General features: G+C 54.3%; 1 protein-coding gene across 1 annotated transcript in view; it reads right to left on the bottom strand.

Annotated features, from left to right (window-relative positions):
• The window catches only part of ITPK1 (inositol-tetrakisphosphate 1-kinase), a 168,675-nt gene that overhangs the window by 67,611 nt on the left and 79,256 nt on the right, over positions 1-21,808 (bottom strand). Inside the window, exon 3 of the mRNA XM_027570780.2 lies at positions 2,663-2,788. Within this exon, the coding sequence (XP_027426581.1) occupies positions 2,663-2,788 (126 nt within the window). The remainder of the gene's footprint in view (positions 1-2,662; positions 2,789-21,808) is intronic.

Genomic DNA, 21,808 nt, shown 5'->3' with positions numbered 1-21,808 from the left:
GAATCATCCTGATGATTCTCCAAGCAAAGCTCTCTTGGGGCCAATATTTAAAAAAAAGAGGAAAAAAAAAAAGGCTTGGGGGGGTGGTTTCTATGGCACCAGCTTTAGTGATCTGCCATGAACCCCAGGCCTACACCCTCCAACCTGTCCTCAAAGGCAGCTAGGAAAAAGGCATAACCTCTCAGCTCGGAGAATTCCTTTCCATCCCAGGCTAGAGCTTCATGGAAGCATCCCAGGGACAGAATGCTTTAGGGCTGTCGGGAAGACCTCAGAGACACCTTTTCCTCAGCTCACTTCTCCTAGGACCTGAGTACAGCATCCGGAGAAGGCCCTTCAAGATGAGCCCCCTCTGGGCCAAACCATCTTACTCTGTTTGCTTATTCACAACAAACGGCAGAAAAGCCAGCTTCGCAAACCCAAGCCCCAGGCTCAGATTCCCTTCTACTGACCCTGTGCTCCCTACCCACCCAAGCCAACGTCTCCTTGTTAAAGTCTTGCATGAATATTAAAACAAGAAACTGAAAATAAGTGGCGTGACCAAGGTCAAGTGCCAGTGTATCTGGTCCGGCTCCGAACCGTACAGCAGAGCGGGTGACCAGGTCAGAGCTGAGAGTGGAGGAGGAAGGCCCGAGTGTAGCCGAGCAGGCCTCTTCCTCTGGCCCTCACCCGGTGTCCCTCAGTACTTCTCTTCGCCAGCCCCCGCCTGTCTCCTCTCTTCCTGGGGCCTCTGGAAAGCTCAGCCTGTCACCCTTTTCCCCAAAGGATTGTTCTCTTCACAAAGGAGGAAACGTCCCGGCCTTATCAGATATCCGGCTTCATGCTCGAGCACAGAGTGCAGTGAAAATTTATCCCAAAAATACCAAGGCTGGAAGGTTACACTGAGGTCACCTCAGTCATCTGAGGGCCGGCTGAATGTGCACACCTCCTGGCAGGGACAGACTCCAGGGACCCAGTCAAGACTTCCCTGGGAAATGCACGTGGTGGCTGAAACCCTGAAGCCACACGTCCCCAGATGCCCCCCTGCCATGTTCTCTCACCGTAACCCTGTCTTCTACCAAGACCGGAACACGGGGACCCAGTTCTCCTTCACTGTTCAGCCACCACCTGCCCTGGGCTGTGGGCGGTGTGTGTGTTTGTGGGAAGTGAGGGATGGGAGCCCCCCCCAGGGCACGGAGGCTGGCTGGGGGCTACCACCCTTGAGGCAGGAGAACAGCAGAAACACAGTAATGCGGGCAGCGCTGAAGTCCTAGCAGCAGGAGCAGAGTGTCTGCACACTCAGCAAACATTAGGAACCTCTACATACACGGACATTTACTTCTCTCAGCAACCTCACCGTCCTAAGGACTACAGGAACTATCAACATCCCCATTTTACAGAAGAGAAAACTAAGGCTCACGGAGGTCACACGACTGAAGCGGCCTTGACCTTCTACTGAGCACTGCAAGAAGCACTTCACAGGCATGGCGTCGTGTGCGCTGACCAACGTTGTATGGGGTTTCCTGGTCCTGATACCATTTTACAGATAAGAAAATGGAGTCTCAGCGAGGTCACAGAGGAGCCTGAACGCGCCTTTCGCAAGGCCTCCAGCCCTACGAAAGCACAAAAGACTTTGGGCCGCAGGCAAGGCAAAGGCCCTGGAGGACACGACATGGGGAGAGCACCCCACCCCCGGGCAGGGGGGCCACGAGCAGGGCCACGAGCAGGCCACAGCTGCTTCTGGGCTACCGTGCACAAGGGAAGTGGGGCTCCGTGGCAGAGCTAGCCAAGCAGGGGGGAGGAGCCGTGGGCAGGCAAGCAAGGGAGGCTGAGGTCACAACCCCGGACACATGGGGGAAAGAAAATGCTGTCAGCGGGAGGGCTCCTGTGTGGCCAAGGAGGCTAGGGAGAGTCCCCTTTGTGAGGATGCAGGACAGGAGGTCAAACCTCCAATTATCACACGCTGAAAAGCGCGCTCAAGCGTCCCCTCCCACCAGGGAGGCCCTCCATGTTGGCTACATTTTCACTGATAATATGACTTTGTTTTTCATGGGGATGAATCACGTTCTTGTCTACAACACAGAAAACACAGAGCAAGTCAGTGGGGGCAAAGGCAGCACCTCCCAAAGTGGCGGGCGGGTCACTGCGGGGTCAAGACCGTGGGGTGGGGGCAGTGGGGGATGGGGCAGGGATGTGGCAACAGCCAAGCCGACTCAGTCCGTGCTCAGAGACAAGCACACAGGGGTCCAAGCAATGAGCTCAGAGAGGGGTTCTCCACCAAGGCAGGACTCAGGGAGCTGGTAAGGCTGTTCTACTTCAATGGCCCCCAGGGGTCCCTCCTCAACACAAGACAGGAGGGTCCCAGCCCCGGTGCCAACTTGGAACCAGTGACCGTGAGTGTGTGTGCTGCAAGTGTGGAGGCCGTATCTGGACTCGGCAGCACTCGGATCAGCAGAGCACGTCTATACAGGCTGGGAGCAGCGGTCCTGCCCACCACGCCCTGGCTGGATCCCATTTGACACCCGAGGAGACTGAGGCCCTGGCGGGGAAGTGCCGACCCACAAACAAGCCCAGGTCTTGGGAGCAGCACAACCACGACCCCGGACTACACGGCAAGACAGCTGCTACAGCTCTTGAAACATGCAGGGCCATTCTCGGGCCCTCCCTCCTCACCATCCTCGCTCACCTGGAACCTGTGCACCAGCTCCAGGGACCGGCTGTCGTTCTGGTCAGCTTCGAGGATGACATCGGTCAGCTTGTGGATGATGACGTCCAGCGGGCCCTGCTCCTCAATCGGCCGGCTAAGGTTCAGCTGCCAGGGCGGTGGCGGCGGTGGCGGGGGGGAGAGAAAGAACAACTTCAGCACCGGAGCCCACTGCCCCGCTGTCTCCCCCATCCCATCCCTGCACGTCCCTGCAACACTGCGACAGGAGGCAGGAGGGAGGTTGGCGCTCATGGGAAATACAAACGGGACGAAGGGCACAAACCCACTGAGATTCCAGAACGCCTCCAGGACAGGCCCTGAGTCTGCATTTCTGTCCCCGAGCCCCATGCTACCCCCGGATACTGAAGACGCACACGTGGAACCAAGGCAACTACCAGTTAGGCGAGCGTCACCGCGAAATCACTGTATGGAGAAAACATTTACTGGACATGCGCCATCTGCTCAATGACCTCGGTTTTTCAGGTCGGGAAACCAGGGCTCTGCAAGTTGAAGCCAAATGACTGAAGTCACACGGCCAGGTCTAAACTGAGACCTAGGTAGCTACTCTTCCCACGAAATGACACAGTCTCAGCAGAGCTGTGATCTTCATGCACCTGAGAGGCCCGGCTCTGAGCGACGGGCAGCTTGCACTTCACCCTGAAATCAGGGCTGATCACAGCCACCGGGAGGGAGTGCGGGGCGGCCTGGGCCCCACCAGGCCCTGCTGGCCCTGCTCCACGGGTGGCTCTGTTTATTTTTTCAAGAACACGGAGGTTAAGAAGATCGCGTCCCAAGGGAGCCAGGGCTGCCCAGCTGACAGACCGTCGGCATCACCTGACCCCAAGACAGGAGCACCTGCAGCAGCCGGGCAGCCCGACACCATGCTTCCTGACCCGCCAGATGTCTGCCGCCCGGCACATGGCCGCCACCACCTGCTAGGCCAGTCCCCCGGAGGCAGCGGCGCCAGCCCAGCACCTGGCTGACCCCCCGGACGGCCTCAGCAGAGGCCCGAGAGAGCCACCAGCCCCACCCCTACGTGCATCCCCGCATAAGTGGGGCTCCCTCCAGGATTCCAGGCTGTTTCCAAGTTGTTAGTAAAGAAATCACAAAGACAGCTACGAATGTCCGCTCTGGGTAGGCATCACGCTAGAAGCTAAGTTTTTATTTTCCAACCACATGATGCGGTGATTTTACAAATGAGGAGGGCGGGGAATGCGGACTTCTGGAACCCCTGCCTCCCCGCCAGATCTAACAGTGAGAAAGTGGCGGCGCTCGGATGCAGATCTGAAGCTGGGCTTGCCATCCAGTGCTCCCGCCCTTCTGGGCCCTGCGAGGCGGCGCTCTGGAGCCACGACCACCTGGCCACCCTGTCCTCTGGCTTCTGGCCGCACGGACAATGGAGGCACACGGGAAGAGCCGTCGGGGTGTCTGTTCCCACCAACCTCACACCCCCGCCATCAGGCACGCAGCCCCTCTCCCAAGGCCTCCGCTGTTTCAGGGCTCCCGTACCACCTCCACTCCCCGACCCCCCGCCGACCCCTCGGGCCTGGGGTGGTGACAGCTTGCCACGCTGTGGGGGCTGTACCACATCTCGCTGGCTGCTTTGACCCAGCCCACACCTTGTCATCCTCTCTTAGTTAAACTCTTGTCTAGTCAAACCTTCCAAAAGTACCAGCTCTTTCCAGGTGGTATCCTTAACTCCTTTTTTTTTGCCTGCCAGAAAAGGTATTAAGGGATTTCCCCTATTAAAAAACAAACAAACAAACAAAAAATCCCACGGACCTCACAATAATACTGAAGGAGCTTCTTTCTTCCCACCCCATGGTGACTAGCCTGTATATAACCCAAAACAAAAGCCAGACTAGCTGAGAAGCTGGCCATTCCTTCTAGGGCTCCTGGATGGGGAAGCGAAGCAGCACTCGCCGTCCTCACAGCAAGCCCAGGAGCAGAGGGTGACATTCCCACTGTCACAGACCAGGACACCACGAGCCCAGAGAAGAGAAGTCACCGGGCAAGGCCTTGTGGTTGGGAAGCGGCCCAGCTGGGGCCTGGATGGAGGCCGAACAGCAACACCTGCGGGCTGAGCCTGCAGCCGAGCTGCCAGGTGTCCTGGGCCTGTGCACCAGCCTGGCTCCTCAGCCCCCCTGGGCCTCTGTTTCCCCTTCGAGAGACACAGGAACTTGTGAGGACCCTTCTGGGTCTGCCTGTGGGTTCGGTATTACGTTCCCATCCAAACCCACTTCCCAGGAAAACAAAACAAGAAACAGAATTTGAAGGAAGGGGAGCAAAGCCAGTGGGAAGTGGTAACCTGGGCAAAGAAGAGCAAATTCTCAAAAGATGCCACAGACACAAACCCACTTTGGCTGTAACCTGTGGCGCCACCGTGACGGGAACCACAAACAAGAGGCCCATCTTTTCAGACTGAGGCAGCTAGGAACGGCAGAGAACCGGGTCACACGCGTGAAGCTCCATCCCCATCAGCACGCACATCTCCAGAGAGAAGCTGCTGGGTCTCCTGTGCAGCATGAGGAGACAGAAACATGTCCCAGTGGGCGTGGGGAAAGGAGATGCCCCTGGCTCGTCCCAGCCTGGCACCAGCCTCAGGCCTACAGACCTGACAAGCACGGGCTGTTTGGAAAACAAGCTCTCCGCGTTCCCAGCCGCTCCACTGAAGGTAAACAGTTGAGTTCTGGAAGCTGGCCACCTCCCTTTGTATATTTTCCAAGCATTTTTATGCCAGTAAAACCCTTTCATGAGAACAGCAACTTGGGACACACATCAGGACTGGTCTGGTCCTGGCTTGGCTCTCACTGCAGCATCTTTGCTGAGACCTGACTGGAGTTGCTGCTGGCTCCAGAAGGCTCTCCAGCATGGCTTCTCCTCAAGTGGCCAGATAAGCCACATTCGCCCTGAAGGGTCTATCCTCCTGCAAAGACCTCAAGGGGACTTCAGTCTCTCCCTGCTGGCTGGGAAGGAGAAGGTGGGCCCTCTGGGGCTGCCACCCAGGAGGGGAGCTCAGGCAGGGTCTAGGCACACTGTGGGAGAGTAGGCCGGCTCCCAAGAACCCAGGACACTGCAGAGGAGGGGACCCTGGTGGGCCAGACTTCATTTCGCAGACGGGGTGGGGTGGGGAGGGGGGCTCGGACGGAAGGGACCTCGTTTCAACTGTCATTTTGTTTTTCTGACCACACTCCGCCTCCAGAGGAAAGGGAACTTTCCCAGGGGCTTGTTCCACTCTGCGGAAGGAATCTGATCTGTCCCTCAGCCAGTAACAAGGATGTCTCAATGAAAGGGCCGTCCACTGCGGCCAGAGGAGGCCTATGGGTGCCATGCTTCCAAGTCACGCCATCCTGCGAGGCCAAGGCTGGACGCTGTTCTGCACAGAGCTCAGGGCTCAGGATTCGGAGGAAACAAGGGCCCACCGTTTCCCTCAGCAACTACCACAGGAGGCTGACTGGAGGTGGGGGGAGTGCCGGGGGGGCTGGGACAAAGGCCTGCAACCCCCAGTGGCCGGAATGTCACCTCTGACTTCCGCAGCAAGCAACCCAATCACGCCCAGCCCAGGATCCCAGGTGAGCTAGTCTCTGACTATCCCCACCACCCCACCACCGGGCCGGGGGGGGAAGATGGGCATGGCAGACACCTGGAAACCCCATCGCAGCTCAGCTGCCCTGGGCTGGGCAGGTGATGTTAATTGCTCTGTGCCTCAATTTCCCCATCCATAAAATCAGGATGTTCCTATTCCTGACACCTTACTGGGCCATTTCAGTGGATGAGAACATTGCATTTACAGATGTGACACAGGGTTGATGAACAGCAGATGCAGTGGTAACACAGCCCTGAGTGCTTAGATAGCCTCCCACCACTAGGCTTGCTCATTCATTCATTCAACACGCGTTCTCTGGGCACCTCCTGGGTGCCAGGCACAGACAGCCCCCGTGCTCCCTTCTGGGGGCTCTCCATCAGTAACAGGAGTGTCCCGGCGCACTGTGGAAGCAGACCCAAAGTGAACACTGTAGACCAACTAGAAGGGACATTCCACCAAGCGGGGGGATTCTTTCCTGCTAAGGGGGCTAGAAACAGCCTTCTGGAGAAGGAGGGAGAGGGGAAAACAGGGGAAGGAAGGTGTAATGCAGGCAGTAGGGGTGGCTGCAAAAATCACCTGCGTTCAATTCTCTACTTGTACTTGACAATTGCAGATGCCTCGGGGGCCACGGGCTGCCACCTCTGCAGAAAGAACTTGTCCAACAGCACTCACCCCGGACTGGCCCCCTGGGCGGGGGGGGGGAGATCTAGGACCACCCCTCTCTCACGCTGCATCTACAGGCTAGAAACGGGATCCTAGAGGACCAGGCACCTCCCACGGCCAGAGTTGTGCTATGGTGTGAACACCTAATAAATCTTGAGTGTGTTAAGGCAAAATTTGGAGGTTGTGGGCGTGAGCAGTTAGCCTACCCTGAGACGGTCCCCAAGGAGAGAGTGTGTATGGAGTAGAGGGAGGAGGAAGACACCCCAACAGAGGTTCCAGACTGCCCCAAACTTCCACACGTGCTTCCTGACAGGATCCAGAAGCAGGAAGATATGGAAAAAGTGTAAAGCCATCTCTGGAGCTCATCGGGGAGGCGGGGGACCTCGGAGAACGGGCTCCCACCCCATGCTGGGGCTGCTCATCCTGTCTGGATGCAAGATGCAAGGTGTTCTGTGACCGTAGAAGTGTGGGCCCCTGAAAACAACCTATACCTCTCTGACCGGCCAGACAGCCTGCAAGTGGGGGCTGAGCAGGAGTCAGCTAGGCTTAAGGACCGTCCTCCTGGAACCCCAGCCTCAAGGCAAGAAGACCCCTTGTCCTATGGCTACGGTGCAGCTCTTGCACACTCACCCTGAGCCAGGCCCTGTCCTTTCCCTCCCAAAGATTTATTTATTTTAGAGCGAGAGCGCAAGGCAGGAGGGGCAGAGGGAGGGAGAATCTCAAGCAGACTCCCCGCTGAGCGTGGAGCCTGACCAGGCCCTGTTCTAAGCACTTCACGCACACTAGCTCATATAGTTCTTCCAACAGCCTGGGATCGAGACCCACGATAGGCACAGAGGTTAAATAACACACCGACGTCTCACAGCTCACACAGCCAACTCTTCACCATTCCCAGGCCACAGCACGGCTGTGAAATCAGCCCGTGGGGACTCCCTGGCTGCAGACATGGTGTCCTGTTCTAATGAGGACAGCCTGGTGGGCCTCCAGATGGGAGCTGGTCACCAGGAAGACCAAGCCACCATCAGAGGTTGGGAACTTTCAACCCCATCTCCTGTCCTCCAGCAAGGGGAGAGGGACTGGAAAACTGAGTTAATGCTTGATCATGCCAGCACGATGAAGACTCCATAAAAATCCCAAAGGTGCAGGGCTCGGGGAGGTGCTGAAGAGTAGTGCACTCCACTCTTCTCCAGGGAGCTTGGCATCCCTTCCATCTGGATGTTCAACTGGATCCTTCATCACATCCTTTTATAGTAAGCCAGCAAACAGGAAGTAAATTGTTCCTGAGTTCTCTGAGCCGCTCTAGCAAATTAATCAAACCCGAGAAGGGGCTCCAAGGACCCTCCGATTGAGAGCCAACTGGCTGGTCAGGAGCACGGGTGACAAGCTGGACTTGAGAGTGGCAACTGAATGGGGGAGCTGTCTTGTGGGACCGAGCCCTTTCCCTTGGGATCTGATACTACCTCCAGGCAGACGCGGTCAGAACTGGGTTACAGCCCAGGACACCCAACTAGGGTTACAGTCCTGCTCAGTCTGGGGGGGAAACTCCCACACAGCTGGTGTTAGAAGTGTTCTGTGTGTAGTGTGACGGTAAAGGACAAAGGCAGGAGGTGCATTTTTCCTACTCAATAGTGCACTCCATAAATGTCAGCAATTATCTTTTCCTATTCTTACGATTCACGTTATTACTGACCAGTGGAAATTTCCCTGCCTTTCTCTCAAGCAGGGCTCAGTACAAACCAGAATTTGAATTTTGCAAAGCTAGTTCACTTGTACTGACTCACATAAGACTCCTCAATGTGTCTACTGCCACGATGAAATTTACTGTCATTGTTAATAATGATTAACATTTATAGAGTTATTACTTTGGGCCACATACTATGCTCACAGGAGCTTACTGCACGAGGTACAGCTAAGGACACTGAGTCACGGAGAGGTTAAGTCAGGGGCCCGGAGTCACAGAGTTACAGGTGCCTGGGACCCGGGTCTCCCTCCTGCCCAAGCCAGACAATTAACCTCTAAACCAAAAGGTGTCCTGGGTGCCTGGCACTTTCCTTCCATCCCCTTCTCCCCTAATTCACTCCTGCAGAGTGGTATGTTTTCAGCAGGGACTTCAGATGGAAGTTACTAGATGAAAAGTTTGGTCTCAACCAGGTTCCAGACAAAACAGCCTGGATGAAAGGCGAGTGGGCGCCAGTTGGCTTGATTCCTCTGTGCTCGCCACAGATCTGGGCATCTGGGATAGAACTACCACATATCCGACGTTTAAAGCCTTGCCACGCAGGAGCAGGTCCCTGCTGAAGTCGGGTCTGGTGCCTCATGATCAGACTTCAAAAGGGAGCCTGGCCTTGGAGGATGCAGCACCAGCCGGGTCTTTTCAGCAGGGTTGGTTCCAAAAGACAACTTGGGGACAGCGGACTGAAGGCTTTTCCCTGGCAAGAGCAACTCTCACTCCCCAAGGAGCTCAAAGTGGCCCTCAGAGAGGTCAGAAGCTGGAGGTCACCTGCGGCTGACCACCAAGATCGGCAGGCTGGGCCGAGGACAGTGACAGTCACTGCAGGAGACCCTGGCCCAGGATGGGGAGCAAGACTGTCGCCAACACTCCCTGACCCAATTCCCCAATTTCTCAGTAACTGGTTTCCAATTACTGGGTAATCAAAAACAGCAATCTGGTTAAAGCCAAAGAGTGAATAACCTTTTTCCCCCAGAAGATGAGGGGCCAAGTCCACGAAATGGTATCATGACAAATGGACCTTAGAGTTCCAAAGGTCTGGGCATTTGAAGGCTGGCCTTATTTCTTCCTCCTTTTTTTTTTTTTTTTTAAGATTTTATTTATTTATTTGTCAGAGAGAGAAAGTGCAGAAGCATGGCAGGCAGAGGGAGAAGCAGGCTCCCAACTGAGCAGGGAGCCTGATGCAGGACCCAATCCCAGGACCCTGGAATCACGACCCAAGCCAAAGGCAGATGCTTAACCAACTGGGCCACCCAGGTGTCCCAAGCTGACTTTATTTCAAAGAGCCAAAAAACGTACACCCACTCAGCAAGCATGGCTCCTTGAGGAAAGGGCTGACCCCCAGGTTCTTAGAAGCTAAAAAAAACCCTGCCTTCGTCCAGTGCTGGGGAGCCAGGTTCAAGAGTAGACTGAAAAGATAAACACAACCGTGCCCAGTAAGCCAACTCCTAGGATGCTGGCCTAAGAAAAAAAATCAACAGGTAAAAAATCACTCCTGGCCCAGGGAGATTCACTGAGGCCCCATCGACAAAAGGCACGGGACACAGATTACATGTCCCCAAGAGGGGCCCTGGCTAGGCAACAACCGACACACCCACACCAGAAGATGCTAAAGAATTACTGGACGGAGGAGGCCTAGTGGAGACAAGCGTGGGTGGGTGCCCCAACCACGTGAACCCACACTGCTGTGGCCAAAGCTGGAAAGGAAACACAAACCTGAACGTGAGAGGATCTTGGGCACAGAGGAGTCACTGTGGGTATAGCAGCCCATCTGGACACGGCAGGATGCTTTTCCTGGTTGCCCTGCGACTGGGCGCGGTCACATGACTGGTTCCGGCCAATGAGCTGTGAGCCGGTGACACTGACACACACACACACACACACACACACACACACACACACACACCCACCAAGCCTCCTGGCACAGCGTTTACCTGCAAGTGCCAGGGTCTCCCGAACGCTGTCTACGCTGGTGCAGGATGGGCAGCGTTCAAGGTGGGGCCTTGGATCTCTGAGCAATTATGAACAGAGGCCCCAGCAGGCCGCCCCAGACACGCGACATGAATGAGACACAACAACCCCCTCTTAGGCTGCGAAGATTTGGGGTTGTTTAACACAGCATGCCCTACTCCTAACTGTGCGCCCCACAGGCTTCTCTTTTCCCATTTGTTCAAACAAAAGGACAATGGAAGGGAAGGGGAAGGGGAGCAAAGTTAATGAAAGCAAATGGTAACTGACAGGTAACTTACCGGGTTGGGACTGGGCTTTTGTTGGGATTTTTTTTTTTTTTAAGTTATAATTCAGTATTTGGATGAAACAGGACAACAGGGATTTATCCTGTAAGGTGGAAGACTGAATGTCCAATTCCCTCGGATCGGAAGGCTGAAACCTCGAATGGATGAAGTGGCTGCTCTCCAGCACGCCCCAGAAGAGCCCCGAAATCTGCCCAAAGAGTCCCTTAACCCTCTGTGGCTCAGCTAAATGGGCTGCTTCCAACGTGCTATGGTTCAGTGATAACTGCTGGCAGGAGTCAGGGCAGTGGAAACCAAACCCTCCCACTAGGTGCCAGGCACCAGCCTGGTCCTGCCCTGAGGGGAAAACACAAACCACAGGCTGGCGGAAAAGAAAGAAAACATCATGAAAAGGGCTGGCAGATCTGGACCCATGGGAAGAGTCAAAGTTCATGTTAACAAAGGCTGACTGCAGAGAGAGTTGGGATGGGGGGGTACCCCCACTTAATTCCCTGTCTCCACGCCAGAGGAGGAAACCCAGAGTCCTGCCCTTAGCACACCCTGCTCCCCTGCGGGCCAATTCTCTTCCTGAGCTCCCACAAGCACAGAGGCAGCAGAAGGGTGCAAAGGGCAGGGTAGAGTCTCCAGCCCAGGGAGGGCACTTCCCTCACCTCCCTCAGCCTGCTTCCTCACCTGCAGTGAGGGTGAAGAGCCATCCTTCCTAAAATCATCACCTGCACGCAACGAGGGGGCAGGCACCGGCTCCCTGTGTGAACGGAGCCGCACACACAGCACGGATGTCAGCAGTTAGGATTTTCCACCTTAGGTGAGGCTCAATCTTCTCTAGCTTCAAGTTAAGCCTCTCTCTACCAGCACGCTCCTAATAATCACCACCACCAGAACCCTAAGCATATCCCAGGTGCTGTGCTAAGCACATCCCATATCCATTTCACCTAAAGATGTCCCTAGGAAGCAGGGGAGGCTGTTACCACTAGACGGATGAGGTGAGGAACATTCTAGGGGACAACACAACCTGACAGAGGCTGTATAAGCAGTAAGCCAGTGGGGGAGACAGGTCTCTGCCCCCCAGTCCCTGTGGCTCCAGGACAGGTGTGTTCCTAAGCCCTCTGGTTTCCTTAGGAAATGGAGGTGCCAGAGAGACCTCTTTCCTCGAGGTGACAGCAGGGGGCTGGGGTGGCTGCAGCATGTCTAAGACAAGGTCTGCGGGGCTGCTCCCGCCCACCAGGACTGGAGGCGGGACTGTCCACTTGCGGTCACGGCAGGCACAGGGTTCCCAGCACGGTCTCGCCCACAGCTCCAACAAGGGCAAGATAAATATGGGAGTTCATATATGAAAACAGTGGCATTTGAAAACAGGGTATAAAAGATGGATTGTCAATAAATGTCAGTGGGATAATTTAATATCCATCTGAAAATACATATACATGTGTGTGTATATATATATATATATACGTATATATACATATACACACACACACACACACAGAGAGAGAGATGCACATCCTCCTGTCTTCTACCAAATAAATTCTAGGTGGAGCAAAGACGTGATGATAAAAATTGAAAACAGAAATACTTGGAGGAACCACGAGTTAATTTAAAAAAATAATTTGGGGCGTGAAGAATCAAAAAAAAAAGGAAAAAAAAGGAAACATAATATATTGACTCGTAGAAAAGTAGAGATTGCCTGTGTGGCAAATCCACCTCAAGTCAAGTAAAACGGGCAACACAGTGAGGCTGTTAAGCAGGTGTCGGCAGCACGCCGCAGTGCCTTCACTCCTGCCAGGCAGGGGTGCTGGCCTCAGGCCCCTTGGCTCAGGAGCGTCCGCGGAGCTGACAGTGGCATGCTGTGTTGGCAGCGAGCAGGACGGAAAAATCCAGAATCCAGACCCTTGACAAGCTCAACGGTGCCTCCACTATTTTCATATATTAACCCCCACACTTACTTTGCCCACTTCGGATTCTCCGTTAATTTGTGTGGTCTCGCACCAATACCGCAATGGTCTGGCTTTCTTCTTTGTTCCCCCCACACACATTATTTTAATTACAGTAGCTATATGATATGGTTCCATACCTAGAAAAGCTAGTCCCCCTTATTATTCTGATTTTCTCAGAATTTTCCCAAGAGTCACGCTCATTTATTTTTTTCTACATGCCTTCTAGAATAGAAGGGGGCAAGTTACGTTGACGGGCAATTTAGGGGAAACTCGTGGTTTGATGTCGAGTCTTCCTACCGAGAAGAACACATGGCATGCTATATTTGCAGCTCACATCACAAATGTCTAGTTTTTTCATATCTAATAAGCCCCAACAAATTGCTAAGAAGGAAACAACACCACAGAAATAAAAATGAACAAAAGAAATATTTAGACACGAGTATAGAAAAGTAAATAAAAACAGCTCCAAAGTGCATAAATGGGAGAAAATGCTAAACATCACACAGGAGACAAAAGCAAATTACAACTGCATTAAGATACCATGTTCTGCCCACCAGATTGGCTAAAAGTCTGAGAAACTGACAATACGCCCTGTTGACTGGGGTGTGGGGCAAAAGGGACTCTAACCCTAGGGAGCGGGGAGTGCAAATTTGAATCATCTCAACAGGAAGCAAGTTGGCAGTATCGGTCTCAACTGTAAGTCACACACTCTCTGGTCAGCAGGTTCGATTCTAGGAACTCATCCCAACTGAAGTGCAAGGTCAGGCAATGTTACTGTATTTGCTATGGATGGCTGCATGGGCGGGGGGGGGGGGGTGGCGGGGGAGAGGGGAGGAGGAAGTGGAGGAGAGGGAAAGGAGGAAGGAGGAAGAGGAGGAGGGAGAAGGAGACAAAAGTCCATCAGGGGGACGGACCTAGGTACCTGTAACACCACACAGCCATAAAAAAGAATGGGGAGCATCTTCTGTACTGAGAGTGAGAGATCTCCAAGAAGGTAGATCACCAAGTACAGAGCGTTTCGTATGGGGAGAAGACTGACGTGCACACTGCTTGTACATGAGAGCGTATCTTAGGAAGGTCACCAGAAGCTGGTCAAAGTGGCACTCTCCAGAGAGAAGAACCAACGGGCTCTATGGGGACGAGTGTGTGCTCCTTTTCATTTCCCACCAATGAGACGTTATTACTCATACAATGTTTTAAATGACCAGGTGAGCAGTACATATAAAGACCATGTATTTGGAGTCAGACCTGAATCTAAATCCAGTCGATATGGAACATATACTGAGCACCTACTGTGTGCCAGACATTGCTGTAAGCGCTTTACAGGAATTATCCCCACAACCACGTGGGAGGTAAGACAATTATTATTCCCACTATACAGATGAAGACCCCAAGGCTTAGGGAAGGTGAACAACGCGCCCCGTTCACATAGCTAATCAGGGAGGAGCAGGGATGCACAACCAGGGACACAGACCTGAGCGAGACAACTGGAGAACAAGACTCCAGCGACTAAAACTCCAAATGCCCAGGACATGGACACTTCAACGAAGTACACGTGGACAACCACGGGCACACGCACTCTCACTACTAGTTACCCGGGTCTTGGAGCACACACACGAGCCGCCCAGTAAGCAATGGGATCGCCAACTGAGAAGGGCGATGGTTTCCACTGCTGTCCTCCTGGTTCCATCCCCAACTCCCACACATAAATCTCTCATTCTCAGTTGAGTCCACTTAGTCAGCCTGGTTTGGTCAAGAGCAGCAAGGGGTTCACTGAAAAATTCTCCCAGCTCACAGTGCAGGTGTCAAAGGCACAAGGAATCCTGGCCATATTCTCCCTAATCACCGGCCGGAGGTGCTGGTGCTCTGCCACCCAGACAGCAGTGGAGAAGAAGGAGCTGTTCTGGCCCTTCCATAATCAGAGGACATTAATGGGAAACTGCAGCCCCACGGTCCCAGGCACCCAGGCTAAGACAGTTCAAATCCCTGACTTCATCCCCGTCACTAGAGACAAGGACTCTGGGAGGAGAGTCATGCGACAAAGGGAACCCAGAGTCTTGAGCTACGGCCTGGAGAAACCATCATCCTCCATCAGAATGTGACACAAGCAGGAAACAGAACCTGCACTGTGTTAAACCTCTGAGATATCAGGGACGTTTGCTAGAGCGGCTTACCTTAGCCTATGCTGACAAACACAGACAACCACGAAAATCTCTGCCCAGGGCATCTGTCACTGTGTGCCCAACGCCAGGTCTCTAGTACTGGAAACAAGTGGAGGAAGGCGGCCAGCTGTGGACGGAGCCTGGGCCTTCAGTCAGTGACCACCAATCTCTTTGAGCCTCTGTTTCCCCATCTGTAAAATGGAGCCAATGACAACTGCCTCCAGTATTTGACAAGACAGTGCTGGTAAGGCCCGGCACCATGCCAGGCCCACAGCAGGCCTTCTAGCAAGCAAGATCCCCATGAGCAGGCCATTGGCTCTCCCTTCCTGGAGATGTCTCTACTCTCGGTGCCCCCAGACCCTCATCAGTCAGTATTTACTGGGTCCTCTACCATCGATGCCAACCAGTACCTGCATTTCAGGTTCAGAATGGACTTTCCTAAACACTCTGGTTCCCCAGCATGATGCTTACACCACTGGTGAGCCGCAGAAAGAGGCCTCTACGGCCTGTGCATCCTTGTTGAGTTCAGGAACTGCGTCCTGTTCCTCCCTGTGACCCCCACATGGCCCGGCACAAGGCCTGGCTTTGTCAGAGGCCACAAACATTGCACTGAATTGAATCCCCGAGGCTGAAGACTCATAGCATCCATCCGCACACCCAGCCATTCACACAACGTTTATTGAGCACTTATAGAACCACCCCTCTAACTGTGTTCTTAGCCAAGCCAACAGGTCACGACTTCTGGGACCATAGTCCCACAGACAGGCTTCAGCTCACCAAAGCTAAAAGCCTGAGCTGCCATGAGGCAGAGGTCTCCATCTGAGCTCCTAGCCAGATGACTTCAAATGCCAACACTCTGCCCACCAGCAGCACCCCCCGCCCCCCGCACTCTCCCTGCACTTCCTACAGAGAATTTCAGATTGAGTACTACTGACCGACCCGGATCCCAACCTCCATACCAGACGGTAAACTTGAGGTTGGTGCCCAATGCCATGCGGCATCCTCCTGACCCACCAAAGCCTCACACACAAACAGCGTGCTTGGCACCTGTGGTTACAGAGGCGAAAAGAGCACCCCGCAGGCTACCAGGGTGAGTATCTGCATTCATAAGAAATGACGGGAAAATGCAAAAATAAAATGAGGTGAGATGTGTCCCATTTGACAAATACTCAAAACACCAAGAATGCAATAATAGCCACCCTCACTTCTGCTCTTTCGGATTTAAATAAAACAGAAACCGCTACCCGTTCACGAATCCTATATAAAAGACCGTCCTTTATTCAGTTCTTGTTTTCTTGAAACCTCGGTTTGTGTGGGTGGTAAATGGGGACAAGAGTACCTGCTTCACAGGGCTGTGTTTTCATCCATGCACTCATTCAGCCATGCATGCGTACTTTCTTTTTTTTTTTTTTTAATTTTATTTATTCATTTATTTGAGAGAAAGAGAGAGCACATGAGGAGGGGAGGGTCAGAGGGAGAAGCAGACTCCCCGCTGAGCAGGGAGCCCGATGCGGGACTCGACCCCGGGACTCCAGGATCATGACCCGAGCCGAAGGCAGTCGCCCAACCAACTGAGCCACCCAGGCGCCCCATGCATGCGTACTTTCATTCATTCTTGCTGAGTGAATATTTTGTGCCTGGCGTGGCCCAAGCACGGAAGACACAGTGGTAGACAAGATGGCCAAGTCCCTGTTCTCAGGATCGCACACTCTAGTGGGGGGAGATGGATAATAAATGTACATACATACATATAAAATAACCCCAGGTGTCCATCAAGCATTACATCGATAAAAGCAGTGTGAAGAGCATGATGGGAGGCTGGGGGTCCTAATCAGAGAAGGCCTATTAAGGGTTCAGTTGTGTTCCCCAAGAATGTTCTACTGAAGTCCTATCCCCCAGTATCTCAGAACACAACCTTGTGTGGCAGGAGTCATCACAGATGCAGTTAGTTAACATGAGGGCATACTCGGGTAGGGAGGGCCCCTCATCTACTATGACTAGTGTCCTTACAAAAAGGGGAAATGTGGACATAGACATGCACTCAAAGAAAATGTCATGTGAAAATGAAGCTGAAGATCACAGTGATGCATCTACAACCCAGAGAATACCAAAGACGGCCAGCAAAACCAAACACTGGGTCGGGGAGACGCGTGGAACACGTTCTCCCTCTCGGCCTCAGAAGGAACCAACTCTGCCCACACCTGGTCTCAACTTCTGGCCTCCAGAACTTCGGGACAATGCATTTGTTGTGCAGGCCCCAGGCTGTGGAAATGTGTTACATCAGCCCCAAGAAATAACGCAAGGCTCCCTAAGGAAACACCGTCCGAGCAGAGACCGGAACAAGAAGAGCCCAGGAAAGATCCGAGGGAAGGGAGCTCCCAGGAACTAGGAGAGCCGGTGTGGGACCCCGAACAGAGGCTGCACTGAGTGGGTCTCAGGATGAGGGGGACAAGGAGAAGGGGCAGCTCGTGCAGAGCCTTCAAGGGCCAGATCAGGAGTTGGGAATGTGTTCCCAGGGGGAGGGGAAGCACAGCAGGGCGTTGGGCAGGGAGCTGTGCTCTGGGCTCCCTTTGGAGAGAACACTCTGGAAATGAACACATGAGAGGCATGAACACACCGCCTAGAACATGTCATAAGCACTAATACTTGGCCCTCAGTTGCTGTCACTTTTATGGCCCCCGCAGAACAAGAGGCTTATAGGTAAGACCTTCAAACTCTAGGATGCTTCAAAGAGCCCCTCATCTGTAACCTGGGGGCCCAGTCTTTAGAATGAGGACCCCGGACCCCACTGAGGCCTCGGGTCTGGCTTCCAAGAGCTCCTGGCATGAGAAGAGCTGCCTATCCCTCACTGGGAACCCCACTTCACGTCCCAAACCATGCTCCCTTCTTCTCCACCCGACCCTGGCTCACAGCCCGGGCTGTTTTTTTCTGCTGACAACGGAAAACACATCTCAATGTATTCTTTATCTCCATGTTCCTCCCAGAATGGCAACTGGTGGCTCAGGCCACAAACGGCTAAGCATTCTCCGAGCCAAAAATACTCTCTTGTGCACCCCTTTAACAATAAGGCAGGAAAACTTTGAGTCAAACTTCTACAAAGCCTGCAGAGATTTTATTTTAAGCCCCAAAGCAGTACTCTTTCTATATTCACTTATTTCCAGTCCAAAAAGACCATTCCTTGAGGCAGTTTCCAAACTGGCATTTCTGTAATATTAATGAAGGGGCTTTTAAAAAAAATTAAACACATTCCATAAAAAAGAGAAGCCTGGGACTCAAAATCGCTTGGAAAGGTGCTGGCTTGGGTCAAGTTAAACAGGTGTCTTTAGCACAGGACTTCATGGGTACTTAAAAATGCTCGTGTGTGCTGGAGAGAGACACAGGGGGATCCCGAACTCACTTGGGAAAATTCTCAAGAATAATGCCAAGTCACAGAAATTTAGAAACCTGACTGAATCACCACGGGAGATCCTAGAAAATGCATGTGACGCACGCTGGCTCTGCAATGGGAGGAAATCCCCAGGGATCACGTACATACCAGCAGCGAGGGGGCAGCCTGATGTCCTTGACTATCTTCTGCTTAGTGATATCCTGGAGCGGCACATGAGGACCTCGGTGAGCTGCAAGAGCTCATGGAGGGAGACTGTATATTACAGACAGTGATGCACTCTATGGCTCTGGGCAGCTGCTTGTAACAAGCTCAACTTTTAAGCTCAGGTCAACAGGTGACAACAGCCAGGACAGCTCATGTCCTTGTCTGCAGGGTGAGCCTGGACCTTCCGCAAAGGGCCTGAGGGGTTTCCTCTTACTGCGGCAACAGCTGCTCAGGAGCCACGCAGGAGGCCAAGACACAGAGATGCCCAGAAGAGACTCAGAGTGAAAGCAGAGATGTGAAAAGGCCCTGGGGTCAGGTGTGAAAGGTACGGCTTCCTAGAGCAGGGCAGTGGGGAGAAAGAAGGCACGGGCTTTTCCAGGGTCTACAGATTAAATCAGCAAATTCAGACTTGTGTCTCAGACTCTGCCCCAATTCTGCCTGTATTACTACAATCCTATAGGGTAAGAGGACTCCTGGGTCATGTGAACCAAGCCCAAGGGATGGGGCGGGGGGCAGGGTCAAGGAAGGCTTCCTGGTAAACTAACTGTGCATTAGCACAGGTGCACCTGGAGAGGCTCAAAGGAACAGCCATTGTATCAACTGGCAGGGTTACCTTGCCCAGTGTAGCTACTTCTTTTCCTCTTCCTCAGGCCTTTATCAATGTCCCATGTCAGCCGCAGACTCCCTCCGCCCCCTCCGGCATCCCCCAGCACTTTCCCTGGGCCAGGCCCCGTGCTGGGTCCAGACACAAGAACCAGAGCCGGCAAGGAGAGAACAGACCAGTAGTCCATAACCAGGGACCACCAACCGGAGGTGGCCAGGGCAGGAGTGCAGGATGCGTGAGGGACTAGGGAGCCCAGGGCAGGGGGAGTCCCTCCTGCTGGGGAAACGGAAAGAGGGGTAAGCTCCGTCAGGGAAGAGGCCATGTCAGCGCCTGCTCCTGAGTATGGAGCGTTGGTGGAGGTCAGGTCAGACAAGAGGTGGGAGCCTGCCAGGACAGAGAAGTGTGGCTTGAAAGAGGGTCACACACATTCCCTGGGCCTCGGGAGCCAGAGCAGGTTTGCGATGGGAGAGAAGAGCCCGGTGTGTGTGTAGCAGGGTAAGTCCAGGGCACAGGAGGGCTCCCAGGCAGAGCACAGGGGTAAAGAGAAATGTCTAGAGCCGTGGCAGTAATGGGCAGGCGGGGGGCGGCACGAACATACAGTGACTGAGTGGCCAGGACTGAGGAAGGGGTGGGTGCATACGCAGGACAGATGCCCGCCAAGGGGTGGGGAGGGAGTGCTGGCCAGCAGCCTTTCCCCGAAACCAAGACTGGGGAGAAAAGAGTGGGCTCCGACACCAAAGTGAGAGCCCCCTAAGGCAGTCTAGTATTTTGCTGGCAAGTCCCTCCTAACCCCTGAGCCAGCACCTTCCTCCCAGGTGCCCTGCCTCGGCACCCCACCCCAGCAAGCCCCCAAGAGCTGACTGATTTAGGAAGTAGCTTCCCCCTCAGCGTACAGGGGCCCGAAGCAACCAGCAGTTCCCATGGCAACCACCCCTCCCTCTCTGCAGAAGAGGAAGACACAGGAAAACCCACATCAACCAAGGGCAAAGCCTCTAGGTTTACCAGAACACCAAGAGGCTCCTGAGTTCCTTGCTTCGGACGCAACAAGACAACTCTTCTTCCCTCTGGGGATCCCACTGGCCTCCTCAGAAGGTGACCCCAGTCTCTCTATCTAGTTATGCCTTTACTTATTGTGTGCTTTTCCAGAACCTTCCGCCAGGAAAGGAACTAGGAAGTGGGCTCTACCACAGCTCCAATGGTCCTGGGTTGGGATGATCTGTCTGCTACACCGCCCCCCTCGGAGGGCAGGACGCACCCCAGGCACCTGGGTACTCCTGAGACCTGGAACCCGTACCCGGAGGGGACATGGCGAATGTCTGTGGCTGGCCGAATGGACACCCGGTGACCCCCCCAAGCAAGGGTCAAGACAGAAACTGAGACGAGAACCGCGAGAGCGAAGGCACTGAGGGTGGAGAAGACATGCCATGCCTGCAGCACAGAAGGTGACACGGCTCCTATGTGTCTTCACCGTGGGGCCCAGGCTTCCGTGGTTCCCTCCACATCCACAAACCGGCCCTCCTGCCACCCCCTCCCCTCTCCGGCCGCAGCACCTCCACAGGCCTCCCCCCCACCCCGCTCCGCTTCCCCACCCCCCCCCAGGCAGGGCTGATGTTCTCTGGGCACCCACACTACGGTGAGCACACCCCTCTCTCTGGTCCTCGCTCTCCCCACTGGGCTCTGCTGTCTCCCAGGACAGGGCCTTGCTCTACCCTGCTCACCATCCCCTCCAAAGCAAACAGCGCCGCTCAGCTGCTGAGGGCATCTGGGACCCTGGTCACACCGCTTCACGGTCATTCACTCAACACATGAAAACCAAGCGCTCACGGCGTAGCTAACCCCAGGCGGGCACAGGCGCGGCCCCCATCGGGCCAGTGAGGCAGAGGAGGATGGGACTCTTCCAGAAGGACCGAAAAGAATACAGTGGGGGCTCAAAGGAAAGTGCGCGGTGATTCAAGTGGGGGCCAGGACGTCGACTCAGAGGAGGTGGCTGGTGAGCTGAGCAGAGGACGGTAGGCCCACGGCCCTCAGGTGTCACCCGCCGGCACACAACAAGCAGGCCCACATCAGCGCCACAGACGCAGTGCTATGGAAACTGTGTGTCTCAAAGCCGGGGGGAACGGGGGGTCAGCAAATGGCCAAACAGGCAGCAGTGCCTGGCAAGTAAGGCCGAGAGAGCAGGACCGTCGGGAGCAGGGGGCGGGGATGGGGGGAGACAGGGCAGCAGAAACGGGCATGGCTCTTCCTGACAGGCGGAAGCAGTCGTCTGCTGGGCCCTCCCGACGCCGTCCAGGGCAGCAATAACCTCAGGCTGGCTGGTAACAGGGGCCCTGGCAGCACTCACTCCATCTGTCCAACCCTCCTTGGTACAAGGAGACAGCACAGCCAGGAGTCCACCGAGCCCGGGTCAGCCTGGGAACTGAAGGTCTGGACCCTGAGCATCCACAAAAGTCCATAAAGGTCTGAGGCCTGCGTCCGTGGGCGGTGGGCCTGGGTATTCCAGACAAAACTTGGCAGGAAGGGGTATGGGGTGCCTGGTGGCTCCCCCCCTTCCCAGCCCTGACTGGAGCACTCTGATGACAAATTCATGAGTTTCTTATTCCCAAGGA

Source organism: Zalophus californianus, chromosome 6 (genome assembly GCF_009762305.2).
Source record: "Zalophus californianus isolate mZalCal1 chromosome 6, mZalCal1.pri.v2, whole genome shotgun sequence".
Classification (NCBI taxonomy): domain Eukaryota; kingdom Metazoa; phylum Chordata; class Mammalia; order Carnivora; family Otariidae; genus Zalophus; species Zalophus californianus.
This window is presented reverse-complemented; position numbering and strand designations above follow the sequence as displayed.